General features: G+C 42.7%; 1 protein-coding gene and 1 long non-coding RNA gene across 2 annotated transcripts in view; one reads left to right on the plus strand and one right to left on the minus strand.

The window, feature by feature from the left end:
• The first annotated feature begins 713 nt into the window (after nucleotides 1–713).
• The window catches only part of LOC140356738 (HERV-H LTR-associating protein 1), a 64,373-nt gene continuing 41,395 nt past the window's right edge, over nucleotides 714–23,691 (plus strand). The window contains exons 1-3 of the mRNA XM_072441927.1: nucleotides 714–792; nucleotides 19,450–19,533; nucleotides 20,458–20,541. Of these exons, the coding sequence (XP_072298028.1) occupies nucleotides 19,497–19,533; nucleotides 20,458–20,541 (121 nt within the window). The 5' untranslated portion in view covers nucleotides 714–792; nucleotides 19,450–19,496. The remainder of the gene's footprint in view (nucleotides 793–19,449; nucleotides 19,534–20,457; nucleotides 20,542–23,691) is intronic.
• Nucleotides 4,542–23,691, minus strand: part of LOC140356743 (uncharacterized) — a 522,351-nt gene continuing 503,201 nt past the window's right edge. Inside the window, exon 3 of the long non-coding RNA XR_011926087.1 lies at nucleotides 4,542–4,592. This is a non-coding gene — a long non-coding RNA (uncharacterized lncRNA). The remainder of the gene's footprint in view (nucleotides 4,593–23,691) is intronic.

The raw sequence follows: 23,691 nt of genomic DNA on the forward strand, positions 1-23,691 counted from the left end.
TAAGAGCATGTGTTTTTAACTATCTTTGAGGGTAGCACAAGGATTAGTAATGGTTCAGTCCTACTTCAGTCGTGCTTTAGTCCTGGTTCAGTTACACTTTAGTCCCGCTTTAGTCCTTCTTTAGTTTCAATTCAGTCCTGCCTTTAGTTCTGTTTCAGTCCGTTTTTAGTCCTGGTTCATTTCTCGCTTTAGTTCTGGTTCAGTTCCACTTTAGTCCTGGTTCAGTCTCGCTTTAGTCCTGGTTCAGTTTCACTTTAGTCCTGGTTTAGTCTTGCTTGAGTCCTGCTTTAGTCGGTGTCATGCAACAAACAAACCTATGCAAATAAAGAAAAAAGAGCTGGGCAGTGGTATCAAAAGGAAAGAGGGGTTAAAGCATACTATGGCAAAGGCTGCAGACCTGATATGAGCGTCTGCAGCCCAAGCTTCTGCTGCTGGGACCCATCGCTCGCCCTGACGCTGATGTTTCATCACCAAAGAGTCCAAGTTCAGACCCGGTTTTGACTGAGTTTAGACCACATTTTGCCTGCATTAATTGCGTTTTAACCGTGTTGTTTAGACTGTGTTTTGACCATGTTTAAATCGCAAGACACGTTTCAGATCATGTTAAGAATGCATTTAGATGGCGTATAGACCGTTTGGACTGGGCTTAGAACAGGTTTAAACAATGTTTAGAAGATGATTAAAAACTAACTGTGGCCCTCCATTTCCCAGAATTCCCTTCGGAGCACTTTGACCCTGCAGCCATTGACCTGACTCCTCTTGTCAATACGCTCATAAACTCTAGCCAATCAGGTACGTGCTTCCACGCTCACCTCAGATTTTTGCTGTATCTGTCTGTTTTGTTGTCTCTTGCTGCTCATTTAGACTAATTTAAACACAAATCTGTCCCAGATTTCAATATAATGCATTACTATACTTCTGTATCTTCTCTCAGTGTCAATGCTCTGGGTGTGTTTGAAAATGATTAAAACCACAGTCTCACTACCATATGACACATACATTGTTTAAGTTCTAAAACATGACTCTCAAAGTAAAGGTACAATAGCATGTTTAAAGGCGAACAATTATTGAGTTCCTGCTGTTACTGTTACTCTTGCCTGCATACACTACCAAATTCCACAGACATAGGTATGGTGGGAGAAGCCATTTAACTCTTACTGTTTAGGTGTCTGACAACTTAAAGTAGGGGCATAAGTGACTGTAGCTATTGCATTTTGTTAGGTAATTTGTGAGGTTGGGGGGCATCTGCAGGGGCACCGGCTGACGGCCTGTATTCACCTTGTTCCAGAGGCCCGTCCGGGTGCCGCCATACAACGCAGTCCTTCTTCCGGTTGCATTAGTTAACATAGGGCTACCGACCTCGAGAAAAAATAAGTTCAAAACGGACTAAAAAGCTGTTTTCAGGCGGCCCAGAGAATCAGTTGTTTTGCATTGCTGGCTCAGTGGTGGAGTGCTTGTCTTCTGATCCGAAGGTCAGCGGTTCAAATCCAGCTTCCTCCTGGTACAGCGGTCAGTCAGACTGACAGACAGGTTGGTGGTGCGATCGCAGCTTACAACACTTAACCCGACACTGCGGACATCTGGTGTGTGAATGGGTGACCTCGGAAGGTAGAAAATCACTATAAAAATGTGAAAATCTTTACCATTTTTGTTGGCGCACATCAACATTGGATATTTCTTTGCCTTTGGGAAATAGTAGAAAGCTCGGGGAGACCCACAGTGAATGAGAGATCCAATTCCCACAGACGAGCAGGTGGATGTGCTTCAATTTGCAGACAGACACTGGGGCCCGAACCAGTTAGGGGGTGTTCATCGAGGCAGATGAAGAATCGGTCTACAGATAGAGTAGACCGTTTCTCCTGGCGCTTTAGAAGCATCCGTATTCAGAGGTCAGCATCAGCACTGCCTGAAACAGTACCATTCCCCGAGGATAATGGAAGTTGGAGAAAATCATATGAACAGCAATGAACAGACACAGGTGAAATGAAATGGTAAATATTGTTGAAAAGGTAGGAGGGAGCAGAGGATAGTGCTCAAGCTGCCAAACCTCCTGCAGCATAGTTGCTCCTATAAGACCATAAGCTATTTCAAAGAGGAACTTTTTAAGCCCGGTCTTGGGCACAGAGCTGATTCAATAACACAGGAGCTTGGTAGTTAAACGATCTACCTCCTACTTTGGTTAAACAGATAATTAAGTTCTTCACCCAATCACTAAGTCTGATCGGTTTGATTGGATTTAATTGATAAATACAGATGTGTGTCAGCTGCATAGCAGTGGAAGTTAATGTAATCTTTTTCGATAATGTTACCTAACGGCAGCACATGAAAGTTAAAAAGAATTGGACAGAGTACTGATCCCTATGGCACACTGTAGGTTACTTTAGAACAAGGTGAGGAGCTTTGGTTTACATTAAAAAACTGGTACCTATCCGATAAATAGGATTTAAACCAGATGATGGCTGTCCCTCAAACACCTACATACGGCAAGAATTGTTAAGTACAACTATTTCAAGGATTTGGGAGAAAAAGGGAAGATTTGAAATAGTTCTATAGTTTACCAGGTCAGGATCAAGATTAGGCTTTTTTAACAGTGAGTTAATGACTGCTGGTTTGAAGGACTGTGGAGCATAACAGCTTTCTAATTAGGTATTTAGTATATTAAGAATATAATCTATAATTAGGGAGAGAATGTCTTTGAGGAGTCTGGAAACAAGTTGACATTTTAGAGGATATAATGGTTGAAGTAGTGAACCTTTCTATTGTTACAGATGGATTTGTGTAGGACACTAGTATTGTGGATCCATATAGATGGTTCATCATCTGCCTCGGAAGTGTTACATGTTACAACCTGGGCACCTGCGGTTTATGACAGGTGTGGCCCTGTTAGTTTAAGAATAATATCATCCAGAAATGGTCTTGAAGTGGCACATTTTGGAGCAGTTGATAAGCATAAAGTCACAGCAAGAAGCAAACGCAGCATCAACCTGGACAAAGTGTCCAACCACTGGAGACGTGAGAAGGACAGAAGAGCAAAAATGTAACATTAAAGTCAAAATGTTTGCATATTCTGGTGACATTTATTAAGATTTTTTATTTATGGATATTAATCATTCCATGCTGTTACTACTAGATCATTTATGGGTAGAAGAAATGCTAATAAAAAAACTGTCCAACACTCTTAAACTTAACAACTTTTATGCTTCACTGAACGAAACAAAACCTCCGGAGCACGTACAGAAGATGCTGGTCTTGTTTGGCTCAACCTACATATGTGAGACATTCAGTGTCATGAACATTAACAAAGCCCATCACAGATCCAGCTTCACTGACCAACACCAAAGGATCGATTCTGAGAATTGCCACAACAAAACTTACACCAGACTTTGATGCAAAACAGGGAGATCAACAACACTGAACACTGAAATTGAAGGTCAATTTTCCTGCTGTGTTTATTCAACTGAAATGTAATTAAAATAATCATTATTTAATGCATTTGAAAAAAAAAACATTTGTACATTGAGCCTTGCATTTGTTGCTTTGTTACAAGTTACAGGTCAAATCTTGCGTGTAATTTATAGTAATTCATTAGTTCACACAAACACACCATATTTTCCTGGCCCGGCCCCTCGGTCAAATTTTAGAACCCACTGAGCTAGATGAACTCAGACTGGTAATGATTTCTTGGACAGTTTTCTCAGTTACAGGTGCAAGTGATGGAATTTAAAGCATGTTTAATGCCCTGAACTTTGTCATCAAAGAATAATGCTAAGCCATTACACTGATGTGTAAATCTGTTTACTGTGGCAAACAGGACATGTGTGTGAGTTGTTACTGCAGTTTCCAAATATTTCCGAAAATATCTTTCCCTACTTCTGTATGAAATGAGGTTGAACATTGACTGGCGGCACTCCCTTTTCTGTGCCCAGAACATTCAAAACACTAGATGTAATAGAGTTCAATAAATCATTATTATTAGAACATGAGACATTGCCAAAGTTTATCATTCCCATAAAAAGGGCACCCTGCGGTTTGGGAATAACAAATAGGTAAAAAGAAACACAAAGCAACATCGACCACGTTGCAGTACTGCAACTGAAGGTCAAAATACTCTTGTGATTCAGAGGGAGTTGTTATTGGTTATTTATTGTTAATGTAATCTAGAGGTTCTGTGAAAATAATTCCAGAGCAGAGATGATTCAGTTTGTGGCTGAGGGAAATAAAAACTGTTCTTCCACTTAGAAATTATGGAGGTGGAGGAAATGTTCATTGTAGGTGCATTTCCACTATGAGAGACAGAATCTAAAGAATCTGTGAATCACATTGTATGATTTTTAAATAATTTATGTGCATGTTATTGTTGCAAATAAGTATTTGAACTTCTGAGAAAACAAATGTTAATATTTGGTACAGAAGCCTTTGTTTACAATTACAGAGGTCAAACATTTCCTTTAGGGATTTTGGCCTACTCCCCCACACAGATCTTCTCTAGATCTATCAGGTTTTGAGCAACACAGAGTTTCAGCTCCCTCCAAAAAAAAATATATTGGAATTATGTCTGGAGACTGGCTAGGCCACTCCAGAACCTTGATATGCTTCTTAGGGAGCCACTCCTTGGTTATTTTGGCTGTGTGCTTTGGGTCATTCTCATTGACCCATCTCAAATGCTCTGACTGAACGCAGAAATCATGCCGCGGAAAACACAGAAGGCATTCGAAGCGCGTTCAAATAGGCTTTGATACAGAACAGTCACCCTCTTTCCTGTGCAGAAAAGCACCCCCAAACTATGGCATTTCCACCCCCATGCTTCACAGTAGGGCTGGTTCTTCTTACTCCAAACACAGCGAGTGGAGTTTACACCAAAAAGTTCTAATCAGAAATCAGAAATACCAGTAATAGAAAAGGGCTTGCCACAAGGAGCAGTTATCAGTCCTGTTTTTATCACTTTTTCCACATTTTGTTTTATGTTACAGCCCTATTAAAAAAGGATCTTAAAATGCTAAAAATGATATCCCACAATGACAACTTGAAAGAGCGTTTGATAGAATCTTTTGCAATGGCTTTTGCCATGACACTCAAAATTGAGAGCTCAGTTACATCGTTTTTCCACTGATCATCATTAAGATTCCACCATTGGAAAATTCCATTGATTGGACATGATTTGTAAAAGTACTGAAGGAAATACCAAATATTAACTTCACTTAAAGGTGCCATAACATGCTTTTTTTCACGTTTCGTAGTCTATCCTAAGTGTATAATTGATAATAATAAGGGTTGTGCAACACCCTTAACATAATAGTTAAGAAATATTACCCGGAAATGCAAACGGCTTGTTTTGATATTCGCCCCCACCCTTGCGAAGAGCGATCTAGCTCCCCCGCCCAACCCGTGACGTAGTCTCAGTCAGAGCGTGTGTGCCCCGCCCACCCGTGACGTAGTCTCAGCGTGTGTCCCCCACAGCTGTCAGCTCCGCCCTGCGCCGCTCCGCGCGAGTGAGTGAGAAACGATAGAACTTCAGATCAACACTACTTTGAGACTAAATAAAACTGGTATTAATTCTACAGCGTGCGCAGAACAGATATATCTATATATATATATATATATATATATATATATATATATATATATATATATATAAAGACTTTATATATATATATATATATATATATATATATATATATAAAGTCTTATGTCCTTCGCGCTCTTATTTCCTGGTTTTTCGGTATCGGATAGAACTTCTCTCCGTTTATTTTCCCGGTTGCTGCATCAACTGCCACATAAACCTTCACCATTGTGATAATAGTAAAGAGTGCGATATCATGAATGAAGTTTTGGGCCTCTTTGAACCGTGTTTCGTCGTAAATCGAAGCAGAATCTGGAGCAGCGCGGAGTCGGGGGGAAGGGGGCGGGCAGGCGGGAGGGGGAGGGGGGGGGGTGACGCGTGCTTGCCCTTATGACGCGGTCTTGCCCCACCGCCCGTCAGTTTGGAGATTCGAGGAAAGGAGATAGTCTGTAAGATAGCTAAAAACTGCGGGAATCAATCAAAAAAACACTCTGGGTACATATATGAAGCACAAATAGCAATGTAAGAAGGTTAAAAGCTCTGAAAAGTCGATTTTGCATGTTATGGGACCTTTAATTGTATTAAAACTGTACTTTGATATAATAAGGGAATTCCAACTACATTAACTTTAGATTGTATTAATTTTAGTCACTCTAAGTTGTGCTGAAACTGGCCTCACACACACCACTCACCACATTCCTAGATAAGGAGAAAGCTGCAGACCCAAGCCCAAGGACATCTCCGTGCGAAAGAGCTCATGGAAGAATACTGGAAGGAGGCGTCAACCCTCATATTCCGCCTAATATCTGAATGTTATAAATATAACGCGGAGCAGGGATTTCGGCGCGTCCGGACTACGCCCGAGTAAGTTGCCTCACATTGATAGGGACAGTTTAGGTAAGCGCTCCGTTTATCTGTATTATTCTTGTACATGGTAGGGATTAAACATCTGATTGATTTTAACTTTCTGATTCTTGCCCCTTCTTTCATAAACAAGCACGCCCGACAGTACACAATGGTTCAAAGTGCATGTCAGAGGACAAACCAAATCATGAAGTCCAACGAATTGTCTGTAGATGTCCGACTACGGTACTCTGGACTTGCTGTACTGTTGGTGGTCCCAAGAGTCTCTAAAAGCACAGTAGGAGGTAGAACATACGAAGCTCATGTGTTATGGAATCAGCCTCCTGTCCATGTTAAAAAGGCCGACACAGTTTAATAATTTAAGACCAGGCTTAAAACATTCCTCTTTGATGTAGCTTATGGCCAGGACAGTTAGGAACAGAAAAACAACTACAGTTTCCCAGCTTCGCTGCTCTAGGAGCAACTACGCTGGAGTATGGCAGCTTGAGCGCTATATTCGGCTTCCTCCTACTTTTCTTATCAACATTTAATATTTTAGTTCATTTGGAGTGTGTTTATTGCTGTTATTTCCCTTCTTCTACTCCCCTTGGAGGATTGTGCTGTTCCAAGATGTGCCTCAACTGCCTGGAGGAATGCTCCCTACTCTAGATGAACGGCACTTTATCTGCCTGGATGAACTGTCTAGCTAGATGAGCCACACTCTCTCCTGAGTTGTCCTGGCTCCACAGTCTATCTAAAAATGTAAGTGTATCAGCCTGGCCATCCATGAAAGGTTCTATAGTTCTCCCTGAAGTTTTTACTTTCTTTCAAAGGGTTTTGTTGAAAAGGAGGGTCTAAAGACATGGGATGTTGGGACATTTGCTAATTTCCTATGAACATTGTTTAAACTGTTTTTCACTGTTGCCCTTTGAGGCAACTGCTGTTGTGATTTTGTGTGAATTTAATTTAACTCCAGCCAGTCCATCCCGACCTGAGAAATGATCATTTTATTCAGGTTACACGTTCCATGTTAGACTCGTTTCTCTATGAATCTGAGTCGGATTGTTATAAAATACGCAGCATTTTGAAGCTTAACATGCGAGAGTGAACAAGTGGGAGAGAGAGAGAGAAAGAGCGAAAGTGAGTAAGAGAGAGATTGAGAGCGGATTTGAGTCCAAATTAGGCTCCCAGTATGGGCTGGGGTTCAGAGAAATTGCGGCATCACTATCACCAACAAAACTTGTTGAGGTTGGGAGGTTCTGCAAAAAAGAAACTTCCCATAAATAGGTGTAGCAAACTTGTAGCACAAAAAGACTTAGGCTGTAATTAGTGCCAAAGGTGCTTCAAAAAGTATAAGACAAGATAAGATATTCCTTTATTGTCCCACATGGGGAAATTTCATTTGTGCAACGCAGGTAGATACAGAGGTAGATACAGAAGAAAAGAACAGATCACTTATTATAGGAAGTTTGAAATCAAGCAAAGGCTGTGATTTTTTTTTTTAACAAATTTGCAAAGACTTCAAACAACCTTCTTTCACATTGTCATAATGGGGTATAGTTTGTAGAATTTTGAGGCAAATAATGAATTTAATCAATTTAGAAATAAGGCTGTAACATAAGGAAATATGGAAACTGTGATGCACTGTGTTGATAATAGTTTTGGAGTATTTAGGTGGTGATTGGGGAGCAGAGAAGTACTCTCTGCAGCTCTCCAGCTATGGTTAGACCCATATTGGATTATGGAAGTGTAGGATCTCAAGCTACAGATATTCAGTTTAGTGATTAAGGAGGATTTAGCGACAATGTTTAACAACGGGGCACCAGGAGCGAGCTCCAAAGCTAAAATAAGGTCCTTAATCGAGCTCGTTGATGGTCTGAAGGGTGACTTCACGGTTCAGGGACTTACGACATAGTCTAATCAAATCAATCAATAGTCAATAAATCTTTTGTGTGGTTTATTTATCAAAACAATTAAAATGGCACCGCTACAGCAGATTCTTGCAGGTAGTCAGTTAAACCAGGGTTTTTGCCTTGAATAATCAAACGTGTCTATGCTAAGTTACATCAAAAGGGGGGAAAATGGGCTTACGCTAGTGAGAAGGGAATATTGAGACCAGCCAGGGTTTATCCAAAACCACGCCATAACTGCAAATTAAGGCCACACACTGAGATTCGGCTTACGGTTTGCGTAGAATACGGTCCGCGGCCTGGTCCTTGTTCTCCGGACTGGATCCGTGGAAAAGGGGCGGCGGGACCGGGCGGAGCAGTCTCAGGCGTGTACCGGAAGCGGAGTCCGTGTCATCGGCGAAGGCGGCGGCTTCTGTGGTGCGTGGCTTGAACTGGCTTAGAGTCTTTCAAACGATGAAACGTTTCCTCAGCGTTAGCAGCGTTTTAGCTCCTCACGCTGCACTTTACTCAGATGAGGACGTATGCACTGATCTACAAAACGACGTAGCTTGCTAGTAAAATAAACGAGGTGGAAAAAGAAGAAAAAGAATCTCGTCCGGTTCGCGCCTGGGTTAGTCCCAGGAAAGGTTGTATTTAGAGTCATGGGTAAACAAGGCCTGGCCAGAGAGCCTTGGTTGACCCGCGTGTTGGACCTTTGTCGAGATGAAAGGAGAGGTCGAAAGCTCACGTCCTCCGGGACGTGATTCAAGAAAAGGGAAAGATAAAAGAGAACGTGTGCGCCCGGGGCATCTCCTTTTGTTCAGCGTGCGTCGGAGCGGCTAAAAGCGGAAGGGGCGGGCGCTACTGCGACTACTTCCTGTTTAACATAGCTTTTGGCAAAAATAAAACCCTGTTTTAACATTTACATGTTAATAAACTGCAAAAGTAGTAGTTTGTGCACGTTATTTCTTGAGGTAGATACATTTTACATCTTCTTTCACCTTTGATGGGCATACTCGACTTACCGCCGAAAAACATAAAACCTTAAACAGGGGAAAATGCACAACATAAGTTTAAACGGCAGTGCATGGTGCAAATACAGACAAACATTCGTGGCATTATCACATTTTCCATAACTTTCACCGATGGCAGTCTTCCTGTAATAAATGTTCGTGTAGGGGAAAGTGTCTGTTATTTCAAAGGACCAAAGGTCCTCCTGTGGTGAGAAAACACCCCATTGTTCAGCGAGGTTTTTCTGTTATCTTGCAATCTGAGGAATGTCAATCTTCATTCCCCTACAAAAGTGTGGCATTTGGGTCTGCACCTTAATCTGTCCTTAAAAAACTAGAAGCCCTAAGCCCCAAGCGTCAGCTGTGGCACTTTTAGAACAACCTTCATCCCTGCATAATTGGTTGAATTTGGTGAGTCTCTTTTGAAACTTGAAAGATGGGACAAATTAGGTGTCCACTGTTGGGCTAGGGTGGCAGGATCTCATACCCACTTTACATTTAAATATCTATTGGGGGAATGTTGGGAGTTTTCTAAAAGCTTGCTTTCAACATTGCAAAAGTAGCAGAAGCTATTGGGTCTACCTGAGACAGAGATTAATAGGGAGTTGCTTGGTTTAAATGAAAAAGTTTGTGTGCATTTTAAGGCTTACTTAAATGGTCAGAGTGAAGCCGTCCATGATGTCCATTGGTCTAAGGAGGGTGAAAAGGCATGCTTTGGCATGTATGTCACTGAGCTGTCAGTGTCAGGCAAAGTGTATGTGTGTCAAATAACCTTTCTGTGTTTTTTTGAGAATTGAATTAAAAGTGCTTCACACAACAGGAAAAATGCATTGAAATCACTAAGACATGACAGAAATCACAAAACTTTCCTTACTATTAATCCAATTCAACAATTTTGCTGGCATGAATCATACATTTTGTCCGTGCTTAGTTATCTCAGCAGAGTTGCTTGCAATCTTATGGTCATTATATTGTATTCAAGACCTCCCTCCTGTGTATTTTTTGTGTATTTAAAAAAAAAAGTTTACATAATGACAATGTGTATTGGTATATATTGCTATTTAACAATATGGTAACATCGTGCCTCTCCTCGAACCGACACCTTAACGTGGTGGAGGGGTTTGAGTGCCCGAATGATCCCGGGAGCTATGTTGTCGGGGGCTTCATGCCCCTGGTAGGGTCTCCCAAGGCAAACAGGTCCTAGGTGACGGGTCAGACAAAGATCAGTTCAGAAGCCCCCTATGATGACAACACAAACAAGGCAGTTTACGTCGCCTGGGTCGGCGTCACCGGGGCCCCATCCTGGAGCCAGGCCTGGGATGGGTGCTCCATGGCGAGCGCCTGGTGGCCGGGTCTTACCCCACGGGGCCCGGCCGTGCACAGCCCGAAAGAGCGACGTGGGGCCGCCCTCCCGTGGGCCCACCACCCGCAGGAGGATCCATAAGGGGCCGGTGCAGAGAGATCTGGGCGGCAGTCGACGGCAGGGGCCTCGGCGACCAGATCTCCAGACACAGAGACTAACTCTGGGGACATGGAATGTCACCTCGCTGGGGGGGAAAGAGCCTGAGCTTGTGCGGGAGGTTGAGCGATACCGACTAGATATAGTCGGCCTCACCTCCACGCACAGTTTGGGCTCTGGAACCCATCTCCTCGAGAGGGGCTGGACGCTCCACTTCTCTGGTGTTGCCCGCGGGGAGAGGCGGCGGGCTGGTGTGGGCTTGCTGATAGCCCCTCAGCTCAGCCACCACGTGTTGGAGTTTACCCCGGTGAACGAGAGGGTCGCGTCCCTCCGCCTTCGGGTGGGGACAGGTCTCTCACTGTTGTGGCGGCCTACGGGCCGAACAGCAGTGCAGAGTACCCGGCCTTCTTGGAGTCCTTGGGAGGGGTACTGGACAGTGCACCGACCGGGTACTCCGTTGTTCTACTGGGGGACTTCAACGCCCACGTGGGCAATGACAGTGACACCTGGAGAGGGGTGATCGGGAAGAACGGCTTCCCCGATCTGAACCTGAGCGGTGTTCAGTTATTGGACTTCTGTGCTAGCCACGGATTGTCCATAACGAACACCATGTTCAAGCACAAGGGTGTCCATCAGTGCACATGGCACCAGGACACCCTAGGCTGGAGGTCAATGATCGATGGTGGTCGTGTCATCAGACCTCCGGCCGCGTGTCTTGGACACTCGGGTGAAGAGAGGGGCAGAGTTGTCAACTGATCACCATCTGGTGGTGAGTTGGATCCGCTGGCGGATGAGGAAGCCGGACAGACTTGGCAGACCCAAGCGCATTGTGAGGGTCTGTTGGGAACGTCTAGTGGAGCCCTCTGTCAGTAGGGTATTCAACTCGCACCTCCGGGAGAGCTTCTCCCATGTCCCGGGGGAGGCTGGGGACATTGAGTCCGAGTGGACCATGTTCTCCGCCTCCATTGTTGATGCGGCTGCTCGGAGCTGTGGTCGCAAGGTCTCCGGTGCCTGTCGTGGCGGCAACCCCCGAACCCGGTGGTGGACACCGGAAGTAAGGGATGCCGTCAGACTGAAGAAAGAGGCCTATCAGGCCACTCTGGCTTGTAGGTCTCCGGAGGTCATCGACGGGTATCGGCAGGCCAAGCGAGCCTCGGGTCGTGCTGTCGCAGAGGCAAAAACCCGGGCCTGGGAGGAGTTCGGGGAGGCCATGGAGGAGGACTATCGGTCGGCACCAAAGAAATTCTGGCAAACCGTCCGGCGCCTCAGGAGGGGGAAGCAGTGTCTCACCAACACCGTTTACGGTGCGGGTGGAGGCCTGCTGACCTCGACTGGGGATGTCGTCGGACGGTGGAAGGAATACTTTGAGGATCTCCTTAATCCCTCAGTCACGTCTTCCGAAGAGGAAGTAGAGACCGGGGACTCGGAGGCTGGCTCATCCATCACCCAAGCTGAAGTCACTGAGGTTGTTCGCAAACTCCTCGGTGGCAGGGCTCCGGGGGTGGATGAGATCCGCCCTGAGTACCTAAAGTATCTGGATGTTGTAGGACTGCCTTGGTTGACACGTCTCTGCAACATCGCGTGGCGTTCGGGGACCGTGCCTCTGGACTGGCAGACCGGGATGGTGATCCCTCTGTTCAAGAAGGGGGACCGGAGGGTGTGTTCCAACTACAGAGGGATCACACTCCTCAGCCTCCCGGGTAAGGTCTATTCCAAGGTACTGGAGAGGAGAATCCGACCGATAGTCGAACCTCGGATTCAGGAGGAGCAGAGTGGTTTTCGTCCCGGTCGTGGAACACTGGACCAGCTCTATACCCTCCATCGGGTGCTCGAGGGTTCATGGGAGTTTGCCCAACCAGTCCACATGTGCTTTGTGGATCTGGAGAAGGCTTTCGACCGTGTCCCTCGGGGTGTCCTTTGGGGGGTGCTCCGGGAGTACGGGGTCTGGGGCCCTTTGCTCAGGGCTGTCCGGTCCCTGTATGACCGGAGCAGGAGCTGTGTTTGCATTGCCGGCAGTAAGTCAGACCTGTTCCCAGTGCATGTTGGACTCCGCCAGGGCTGCCCTTTGTCACCGGTTCTGTTCATAATTTTTATGGACAGAATTTCTAGGCGCAGTCAGGGGTCGGAGGGTGTCCGGTTTGGGGACCACAGGATCTCATCTCTGCTGTTTGCAGACGATGTTGTCCTGATGGCTCCATCAAACCCGGACCTGCAACATGCACTGGGACGGTTTGCAGCCGAGTGTGAAGCGGCTGGGATGAGAATCAGCACCTGCAAATCCGAGGCCATGGTTCTCGACCGGAAAAAGGTGGCTTGCCCTCTCCAGGTGGGTGGGGTGTCCTTGCCCCAAGTGGAGGAGTTCAAGTATCTCGGGGTCTTGTTCACGAGTGAGGGAAGGATGGAGCGTGAGATCGACAGGCGGATCGGTGCAGCGGCTGCAGTGATGCAGTCGCTGATGATGGTAATAAGATAAGATAAGATATTCCTTTATTGTCCCACATGGGGAAATTTCATTGATGCAACGCAGTCGATACAGAGGTAGATACAGAAGAAAACAGATCACTTATAGGAAGTTTGAAAAACACTCTCAGTAGAAGATCTCCTATAAACAAACCTATAAACAAAAACTCCCATAGACAAAACCTCCCATTTCCCAACAAGGGATGGAGGGGAAAAATAATAAAGATAAAAATAAATAAATACATAAATACCATGGCATGTGATCACGACAGTAATTGCACATGAATATGTGTCACGGCGGCACATGGATTGCACATGAATTTCACAGTAATTGCACATGAATCACGACAGTAATTGCACATATGACGGAATTGTACATGGTTAGGTCAGTATTGCGAGTGTTCAGGACTAACAGTGTTTGTTATAAAGTCTGACAGCAGCAGGAAGGAAAGACCTGCGAAACCTTTCCTTCACACAGCAAGGGTGGATCAGTCTCTCACTGAAGCTGCTCTCCAGAGCGGACAGAGTGTCCTGCAGGGGCATAACAATGCATATACGCACGCACGCGCATACATAAGCTCATGAAAACACACTCACACGCACAAACACATGCATGCACACACACAGCCATATAGTCACACAATCGCTCTGCTCTGAAGTTTCTAGACTGTTTCTCTATTTGTCTAATGTCTGTTGTTTCTGTCTGTTTGTTGCTTTTGTTGTTGTTCTTGTTATTTTGTTTACTTTTGCCACTATTATTATTATTGGCTCGAGCCATGAAGTTCCAACAGAACGGAATGCTCGAGACTTTGTTCTTGCCAGGGGAGACTTTGTTCTTGCCAGGTTTCATATTGGCTCAAGCCTTCCAGAATGGAATGGATCAAGACATTGTTCTTGCCATCGTTTCTTATTATTATTATAGTTTTGCATGGTAAAATTTTGTCACAACTCGGGCATTTTTGACCCCCTAACATTGATGAATGTCACACATGGGGGCATAGACACAATCGGCTCGGCCCGAACTCGAATAAAATGGAGGTTGCGAGAACGCCCGTCGCAACAGTGCCGACTAGTTCAAAAAAGAAAAAACATGAAACGCTTAATCTTTGGCCTAGGCACATGAAACTTGGGACAGTGATAGAGCTACCTTTGACAAGTAAAATGCACCTGACAGCATCTCTCTATGATAAACAGGAAGTCAGCCATGTCGAATCAAAGTGGTACTGCCACGCTTGACTTTTTATTTTCAAAATCGTACATGTCCTAGGTTTTTTGTCCAATCGAGCTCAAAACAACACCTTTTGCATCTAAAGACATTGAAATTTAATAAATATTCAAAAGAATGTTGATATTCTTTACGGTCTCCGCGTAACACGCCCTCAAAAAGGCTTAATTTTCTGTTTTCAGAAGTCACGCCTATTGAAAATGATCTACGGAGCTCATATTTCACTCACTAATGCATTTTAATGGTCTGATTGGAAATAAATACCCATGTAACAAATTTACTCTACATCGCCCCCTATCCATTGTGTGAAAAACTCAACATTGTCTGATTTGTTTGAAACTCATGGATTATATTCTCCTCGAGACGCCATGAAAAAAGTGCATTGCAGATATTGTGTAATTTCACAATTGGCCAGCAGAGGCGCAATTAATGCTTTCACTTCCTCTTCCTCTTTTATTTTGATGGGACATTTCCTCTCGTGCCGCAGTCTTAGCATTAGCGTTAGAGTTAGCGTTAGCATTAGCGGCGGGTCTCTGTTGCTAGGTGACGGAGGTACAGGGAGGAGGGGGTGCAGCCAGGCCACGAGGCTCTCTCTCTCCCTTTTTCCCTGCTCAGGTCAGTGCAGAAGGTGCCTGGATCGCCTGTGGCACTTACAAAATAAAGGCCTCTGTGTTTTACAGATACAGAAGGAGTTTTATTTTGACATAGCCTGACAGTGACGGATTATAGCCTAAAGACCGTGTTAAAAGTCATATGTTTATTTCTGATGTTAAACAAAAATATTATTGTGACCACGCCCCCAGACTAACCCTATGGTTGTCCTTTGATAATGTAAAGACGCACAGTCAGCAATTTGGTTCACGTCAAACTTTAACAAACTCCTCCTAGGGCGTTACGCCCACTGGCCTCAAATTGGTGTACGTCCTCTGGACAAGTTATCTGTTCTCTTACTCCTGTATCTACTGCGTTGCAACACCGAAATTTACCCATTGTGTGGACAATTTAAGGCTTATCTTATCTTATTGCTATTGTTGTGTATTTGTAAATAAATGAATCAAAAATAATAATTATACAATAAATAATATAAAATAAATGAACTGTGTCAGCCTCAATTAACAAACATTATACAAATTTCAAAGATTGTGGATTATTCTTACACACCAGGATGTACAAATGACCATATAATAGTTATCAAAAGAAAGACAGCCTTTTACTGGATTGACAAAGGGCCAGATTGATGAGAAGTGGATTTCTGCAACAAAACGGGCTGTAGTGGCTCAAGCTTTATATGCTACACATGGATTTCTGTATTGATTTGGGTTTTCATTTGGGAATTATTTAACCATTGTGTATTGGCGATACCATTCATTATCTTTTAATTATGTAAGAGCAAGTAGTTAAAAGAGAACAACTACCCCAAAACATTTCAGCTAAACCGAGTTTTATTACGCTTACATGAGTGAATTAGTCTCACGAATGTACAACAAATTCACATTAGTAAAAGAACAACATATTTTCCCTATTGTATCAATATCACATCAGTTTCAATATCATGCAGTGCACATTGTATGTAAAGGATTTTATAATAAAGTGTATTCCTCACCAACATCTCCAGAGACACTTTTTCTCATATTAGAAGGTGGGATGTAAATCGGATGTCCAAATTTAGTGTACAATCTACGCATTCTAAACACTTTAAAACAGTGGTCCCCAAACTACGGCCTGCGGGCCGCATCCGGCCCGCCAAGCTTGTCCAAGTTATATTAAAAAATATTTTAAAAAAATATATATAGTTTGCAAACGTCGGAGTCAAACTCATGATACTGTGGCTGGCCGTTCACTTTACCTTTCGCCTGTAATAGTAGAAAAAGCTTCAGTTGTAGTCATCTGGACTCAGTTAGAAAAAATAGACGTTTCGACTCTCATCCAAGAGTCATTGTCAATAAAAGAATTTAGATCGAGAACTCCGATATTAATACTGTTCTGTGGTAAGACCCGCCCATTGGGCGGAGCCTTCCTGAAGTAGCAAGAGTTGTTTGTTTCAACAGAAACTCCCCCTTTGTATCTACCGAGCTAGCCTATTCAGAATTTTAATGGGCTATTAGAATCCTCTTTGTCTTTGTGAGACCCTGGCTCAACCACCCTGAGTACCTGATTAGCATCTAAATGTCCTTGTCCTGGTCCTCTACCTTTCCAAGGGTTCAGTATACCATTATAGATACCAGGAGGGCCCAAGCGGGGTAACCACAGGCTGGGCCCTCAACAGAGTGAAGAGAACCAAGAAGCAGGACAAAAGGGAAACTGAACAGAGAAGGAAGGGTGTTTCTATCCCTTATGTGTCTGGCCTGTCGGAAAAACTGCAGAGAATTTTTAGACAACACGAAGTCCCTGTTTATTTTAAACCAGGAAACACTTTAAGACAAAAAACTGGTTCATCCTAAGGACAAGTTGCCGACTCAAAAACAGAGCAATGTAGTTTACTCGATCCAATGCAGTGAAGAAAGCTGTAAAGAACGTTACATAGGTGAGACGAAACAGCCTCTACACAAGAGGCTCTATCAGCACAGAAGAAATACAAGTTCAGGACCACAGAGCGCCGTGCATCTCCATCTTGAAGCCTCTAATCACTCGTTTGAGGGCGGTGAGGTGAAGGTTTTAAGCAGGGAGAAAAGATGGTTTGAAAGAGGAGTCAAGGAAGCTATTTTTGTTAAAAAAAGAAAGACCTTCTTTAAACAGAAATGGAGGGCTAAGATTCAATCTTCCTGGTATCTATAATGGTATACTGAACCCCTGGAAAGGTAGAGGACCAGGACAAGGGCATTTAGATGCTAATCAGGTACTCAGGGTGGTTGAGCCAGGGTCTCACAAAGACAAAGAGGATTCTAATAGCCCATTAAAATTCTGAATAGGCTAGCTCGGTAGATACAAGGGGGGAGTTTCTGTTGAAACAAACAACTCTTGCTACTTCAGGAAGGCTCCGCCCAATGGGCGGGTCTTACCACAGAACAGTATTAATATCGGAGTTCTCGATCTAAATTCTTTTATTGACAATGACTCTTGGATGAGAGTCGAAACGTCTATTTTTTCTATCTGAGTCCAGATGACTACAACTGAAGCTTTTTCTACTATGGAACACGCCTGGACGAATGAGGGATTACACAGACATATTTCGCCTGTAATGTCCACATTTCCCCAAGAGATGTCACTGTTCCATCTAAGCTGCGCACCGCTCGCACATGAGATCTATGTCGCGAAGAAAATAACATTTACCACAAACGGCCACCGGGGCCAATCAAGCAGGAAGCACAAGTGTTTGACACACTGTAGAAGACTCTTGTGGACAGTAGAAGCACTGTCCAGGGGACACGTTGTGTTCTCTACATTTTTAGTTTCAAAACGCTGTGTGTTTTATAACAATCAGAATCATATTCACTGAGAAATTAGTCTTATTAGTCCCGCAGCGCAGCGCGGACCGCGGCCCGGGGCGCAGCGCGGACCGCGGCCCGGGGCGCAGCGCGGGCACGTTCAATAGACACTGGCGTGTCACTATTGTGTAAATGAGACTTTCTTGGCCAGACCTGCATGACTCACGAGTCAAAAGACACATGCGCATCATTATCTGGACCATATTTCTGTGTAAATATCTCATGTCACAACGTAACACTCACTCGATGAGTACGCGCTCAGGAGCAGATGATCCTGATGTGAAGACACAGGTAAATCAGCTCACACAGAGTCTTCAAGGACAGAGGGGACACTAGAGACAGCTGTGCTTTGTTCTAAAGCGGGTCTAAAGCAGGACTAAAGCGGACCGCGGGGTGCGCCGCGTGCGCCACGAGACCCCCAGTTTAAAAGACGCATCACTACTGCGTTTATTTCTGTGTAAATATTTCATGTTACAACGTGGGCACCTGCGGTTTATGACAGGTGTGGCCCTGTTAGTTTAAGAATAATATCATCCAGAAATGGTCTTGAAGTGGCACATTTTGGAGCAGTTGATAAGCATAAAGTCACAGCAAGAAGCAAACGCAGCATCAACCTGGACAAAGTGTCCAACCAATGGAGACGTGAGAAGGACAGAAGAGCAAAAATGTAACATTAAAGTCAAAATGTATGCAAAATCTGGTGACATTTATTAAGATTTTTTATTTATGGATATTAATCAGTCCATGCTGTTACTACTAGATCATTTATGGGTAGAAGAAATGCTAATAAAAAAACGGTCCAACACTCTTAAACTTAACGACTTTAATGCTTCACTGAACGAAACAAAACCTCCGGAGCACGTACAGAAGATGCTGGTCTTGTTTGGCTCGACCTACATATGTGAGACATTCAGTTTCATGAACATTAACAAAGCCCATCACAGATCCAGCTTCACTGACCAACACCAAAGGATCGATCCTGAGAATTGCCACAACAAAACTTACACCAGACTTTGATGCAAAACAGGGAGATCAACAACACTGAACACTGAAATTTAAGGTCAATTTTCCTGCTGTGTTTATTCAACTGAAATGTAATTAAAATAATCATTATTTAATGCATTTGAAAAACAATTTGTACATTGAGCCTTGCATTTGTTGCTTTGTTACAAGTTACAGGTCAAATCTTGCGTGTAATTTATAGTAATTCATTAGTTCACACAAACACACCATATTTTCCTGGCCCGGCCCCTCGGCCAAATTTTAGAACCCAATGTGGCCCTCGAGTCAAAAAGTTTGGGGACCACTGCTTTAAAAGCACACATGCGATGGGTGAAGGTCGCTGATGGTTAATATTATTTCCAGTATAATTTAATGACAAAGATAAAATAAGCTTGTTGCCAAAAAATGTCAGGCTTGTTGCCATTCATTACCACTATTTCTTCAATGCTATAATGGTGTCGGCTTCAATTTTTGTCACATGGGTGCAGGAGTTCTATACAAATAATGTAGAAAATGCATCCTACAAATCTTATTGCATGTGTGCAGTTTCCTAAATAATAAGCTTTGTTTTTGCAGGCTCGTCTCAGCTCTTCTCTCTGCTCAGCGTCACCTCCTACAGCTCCATGGCCCTACACAAGCTCACATTGCTCGTCTACAACAGTACGTCCCCTACTGTGCACTCCAGCTACAGACATAAAGAAGAGCATTATCATAGGCCCTCAGGCTCATTCTTTAAAGTTTATTCATTTTTGGGGTCATTTTTACACACATTTTCAGTCAAATCCAGCTTCTGGGATCATTCGGGCGCTCAAATCCCTCCACCACGTTCAGGTGTCGTTTCAAGGAGGGTCCATGTCCAAAATCCCCTCTGCAAATGATTTTGTATCTAATATGTCAACAAAATTAAGCAAGAAATTAGATTTTTTTTCCAGATTTATTTGTCTTTTCTCCCTTTTACAAATTGACTCCACTTCATCCACAGATTTATATGGTACATTGTAACTTCAGTGGCTGTCCAAATCATTTTTTCTTCACCTACACACACACCAAAGTTTCTGGTGTAAAGTTGTATTTAAATTTTCAGTTAGATATATTTTAGTTAAATATTAAATAAGATCTAAAATCCCCTCTGTATGTTTTTTTTAAAACTAAAATCTATGAATCGATGAAAAACTTTGTAAATTATTACAGTATGTTTTTTCTTACACACATGTGAGTAAACTCCAATAGAAGTTCAATCCTATCTCTAAATTAAAGTGTATTCACCAATGGAAAGGCCCTTTGATGTAGTGGTACTTTGCATATGTTTTTATTTGTCTATTTTTTGCGTGACCCTACAAAAAAAAAAGGTATGACCACCTTCTACACTGCAGAGTCAGGGCTTCCTCTAGTGGTAATGCGTCAGGACACACATGGGGAAAGACTACTTAGGAGCAAAATTGTATATACCTTACCACAGAACACATGAAAGAAGCACAAAGTCCTAAAAATGTGGAATCTGTATATAGATATACGTAGACATATACATACATACATACATACATACATGTGTATCATGTATATTGATTCATGTATATTTTTCAGTTTCCAACATCAAAAATATCGAGAGCACCATGTTCAGGAGACGCTTCTGTTACTGCGTCACCAATGAGACCAACGACCTCACTGGTAAACACACACATTACACATGTACATAGATAATAATATAACATATCCTCATACGACTGTTGTGTCCATGGAAAATACATTGTAGCCACCTGGCACAGTTACAGTAGCTGCACAAATCAACAACAGTGTTCACAATTGTCTTTTACTGATGTTGGCACTAGTGTTGTAAGAATTATTGTTTCTAAAACTAGATACTCATTTGAAGTATCAATACTGAAAATATTGACTGTATCGGAAAATGTAATTACTCAAAATTAATGAATGTTTTCTGTGAAGAATTTATTTAGTTCCCAACACTGCCAAGTGTTGGGAAGTGTTAGTTTGGGGCGTAAGTTACTTAATTTTTTAGGGTAAAAAGTTAATACAATTATACATTTGATCAACGGGTAAATAATTGTTGCTGTTTTGCCATATTCACATTTGAGCTTCAAAACATGGACCGTGTTTTGCCTATTGTAATGTTGCCATAATGTAATTTGGGTTCTCTTGAGTCATTACTTATTATTTATGTAATATTCAGAGGTGGAAGTTGAAGTTGTTTCAAGATGACTCTGGGTCAGGAAAGGAGAGCCATGGGTGAGGTACCCTCAGCTCGGTCTCCTGGGCAAGGATATATGATTTACTATTGTAACAATACATTATCAGTAGGGTAAAACTAACCTGTCTCACGACGGTCTAAACCCAGCTCACGTTTCCTATTAGTGGAAGAGACCCCCCCAGGTGTCCAGGTGCATCAGTATGATGTATTAATAATATCTATTGTGGTACGCAATTATCATATCTGAAATTATGTACTGCAGTACTTATACAGGACATCTTGTATAGGTATTGGTATAATTCTAATTTAGAGTAACTGTTTGGTGGTATTCAGAATACAATTCTAAAACGTATAGAATTTAGGCTATATTAATGATTTCTTTAACTAAATACATTTTCAAAGTATTCTTCCCAACACTGGACATTAATTGTGAAAGACAGCACAGGACTAAATAACAGACAAAGCTGGTATTGGCAGTATTGTTAACAGCAGCTTCGGTACTGAATTGATTGGAGGAGAGAAGAACGTTTGTGTGTAATGTGATGTTGTACATTTACAAATGTCAGACTCATTTATAGTTAATTAATAAATTGAGGCATTCTATTTAAATTCATTCAGGGCAAAGTATTGCATTATTTTTATTATTAATTATGGGTTAAGTAACACAATACTTATGCATGTATATTATTAATATAACTTTATACATAATTAATATTATACTTCACATTTTCCACATTTATTTATGTCACAGCCTTATTCCAAATTGGAATAAATGCATCATTTACCTCAAAATGAATCAAACAATACTTCATAATGAATGTTGAATTTTTGGAAAATGTATTTGAAAAAAAAAAAAAAAAAAGAGTATGAGTATTCACAGTTGCTCAATACTTTGTTGAAGCATCTTTGGCACTAATTACAGCCTCAGGCCATGTATAATATACATTACTTATATGAGTATACTGCTACAAGCTTGGCACATTGTTTTGGGTAGTTTCTCCCACTCTTCTTTTCAGAACCTCTCAAGCGTGATCTGGTTGGATGGTGAGCATCGGTTCACAGGCATTTTCACATCTCCAGAGATATTCAAGTCAAGGACATTCTTGCTGTCTTGTAGCCACTCCTGTTATCCTGGCTGTGTACTTAGGGTCATTGTTTTATTGGAAGATAAAACCTTGCCTCAGACTTAGGTCCAGAGTGCTCTGGAGCAGGTTTTCATCAAGGATGTCTCTGTACACTGCTGCATTCATCTTTCGGTTGATTGTGACAAGTCTTCCAGTTCTTGCCACTGAAAAACATCCCCACAGCATGATGCTGCCACCACCATGCTTCATTGTAGTGGCGTACGGTGACTTTGATGGATGGGCAAGCAGAACTGGGGTGTTCATTAATATTTTGTGGATAATAGAATAGTGAAAAAACACCTAACCTACTGAGCTAACTAACATCTTATCATTAAAAACATGAACAGAGCCTTAGCTACAAACAAAGACTTGTCTCTAAAACATACTTTTTAAGTCTGTTGAAAATTGGCACTGCTGTGTCCTCGCACATACGCAGTTATCAAATCAAGAATGTTTTCAGGTTTTGCCCCAACTGCTCAGCATATATCCATGGGTTTGAGGCTGTGTGGTCCTCAGACTGCATGTGCAAGCCTCTAAAAAAAGCTGCTTTCCGCTCTGCTTCTAAAACCTACTGTTAGAGAATGTAGCATGAACGGACCTCTGAACACGGCCACAGATTGCGCCGCTATGGGAAAAGCAGAAACGTACTTCATCAAGCTTCAGCAGCAGAAGTGAGGGGAAAACGGGCTCATTTGGACATATTTTAGAACAATTTATACATAGTTATGACACACAGTAATTTTAGATTTTATTGGCCAATCACTGATTGCCTTCATTGTCCTGACAGCACGCCACTGCTTCATTGAAGGGATGGTTCTTGCAAACTAATGTACGTGGTTTCCTCAAGATATGACACTTACTTTTCAAGCCAAAGAGTTAAATCTTTGTTTCATCAGACCAGAGAACTTTGTTTCTCATGATCTGAGACTCCTTTAGATGCCTTTTTTGCAAACTAAAGGCGGGCTGCCATGTGCCTTTAACTGAGGAGTGGTTTCCATCTAACCTCTCTATAGGCCTGATTGGTGCAGTGCTGCAGATTTGGTTGTTCTTCTGGAAGGTTCTCCTCTCTCCACAGAGAAACGCTGGATATTTGTGAGAGCGTGACCATCGGGTTCTTTGTCACCTCCCTGAATAAGGCACTTCTCCCTCAAGTTTGGCCAGTTCGAGGAAGATTTGAGGAAGAAGTGGTTCCAAACATTTTACACTTGCTTGAGGCCATGTGCTCATAGGAACCTTCAATGGTGTAGACATTTTCTGTACCCTTCCCCAGATCTGTGCCTTGATATAATCTTGTCTCGGAGATCTACAGACAATTCTATGAACTTCATGGCTTTATGGTCAAAACACAAACCAACGTTTGTGTTCTGACCTGCACTGTTAACTGCGCGACCTTATATAATCAACTGATTTTATCACAGGTGGACGCCAAGTAAGGGATCTTCTCAAAAAGGGTTGAAGCTGAAAAGACTTAATATTTTTCGTCTCTCT

Source organism: Eucyclogobius newberryi, unplaced genomic scaffold (assembly GCF_026437365.1).
Source record: "Eucyclogobius newberryi isolate DKJ021-1_F unplaced genomic scaffold, fEucNew1.0.hap1 SCAF_12, whole genome shotgun sequence".
In the NCBI taxonomy this organism is placed as follows: Eukaryota; Metazoa; Chordata; class Actinopteri; order Gobiiformes; family Gobiidae; genus Eucyclogobius; species Eucyclogobius newberryi.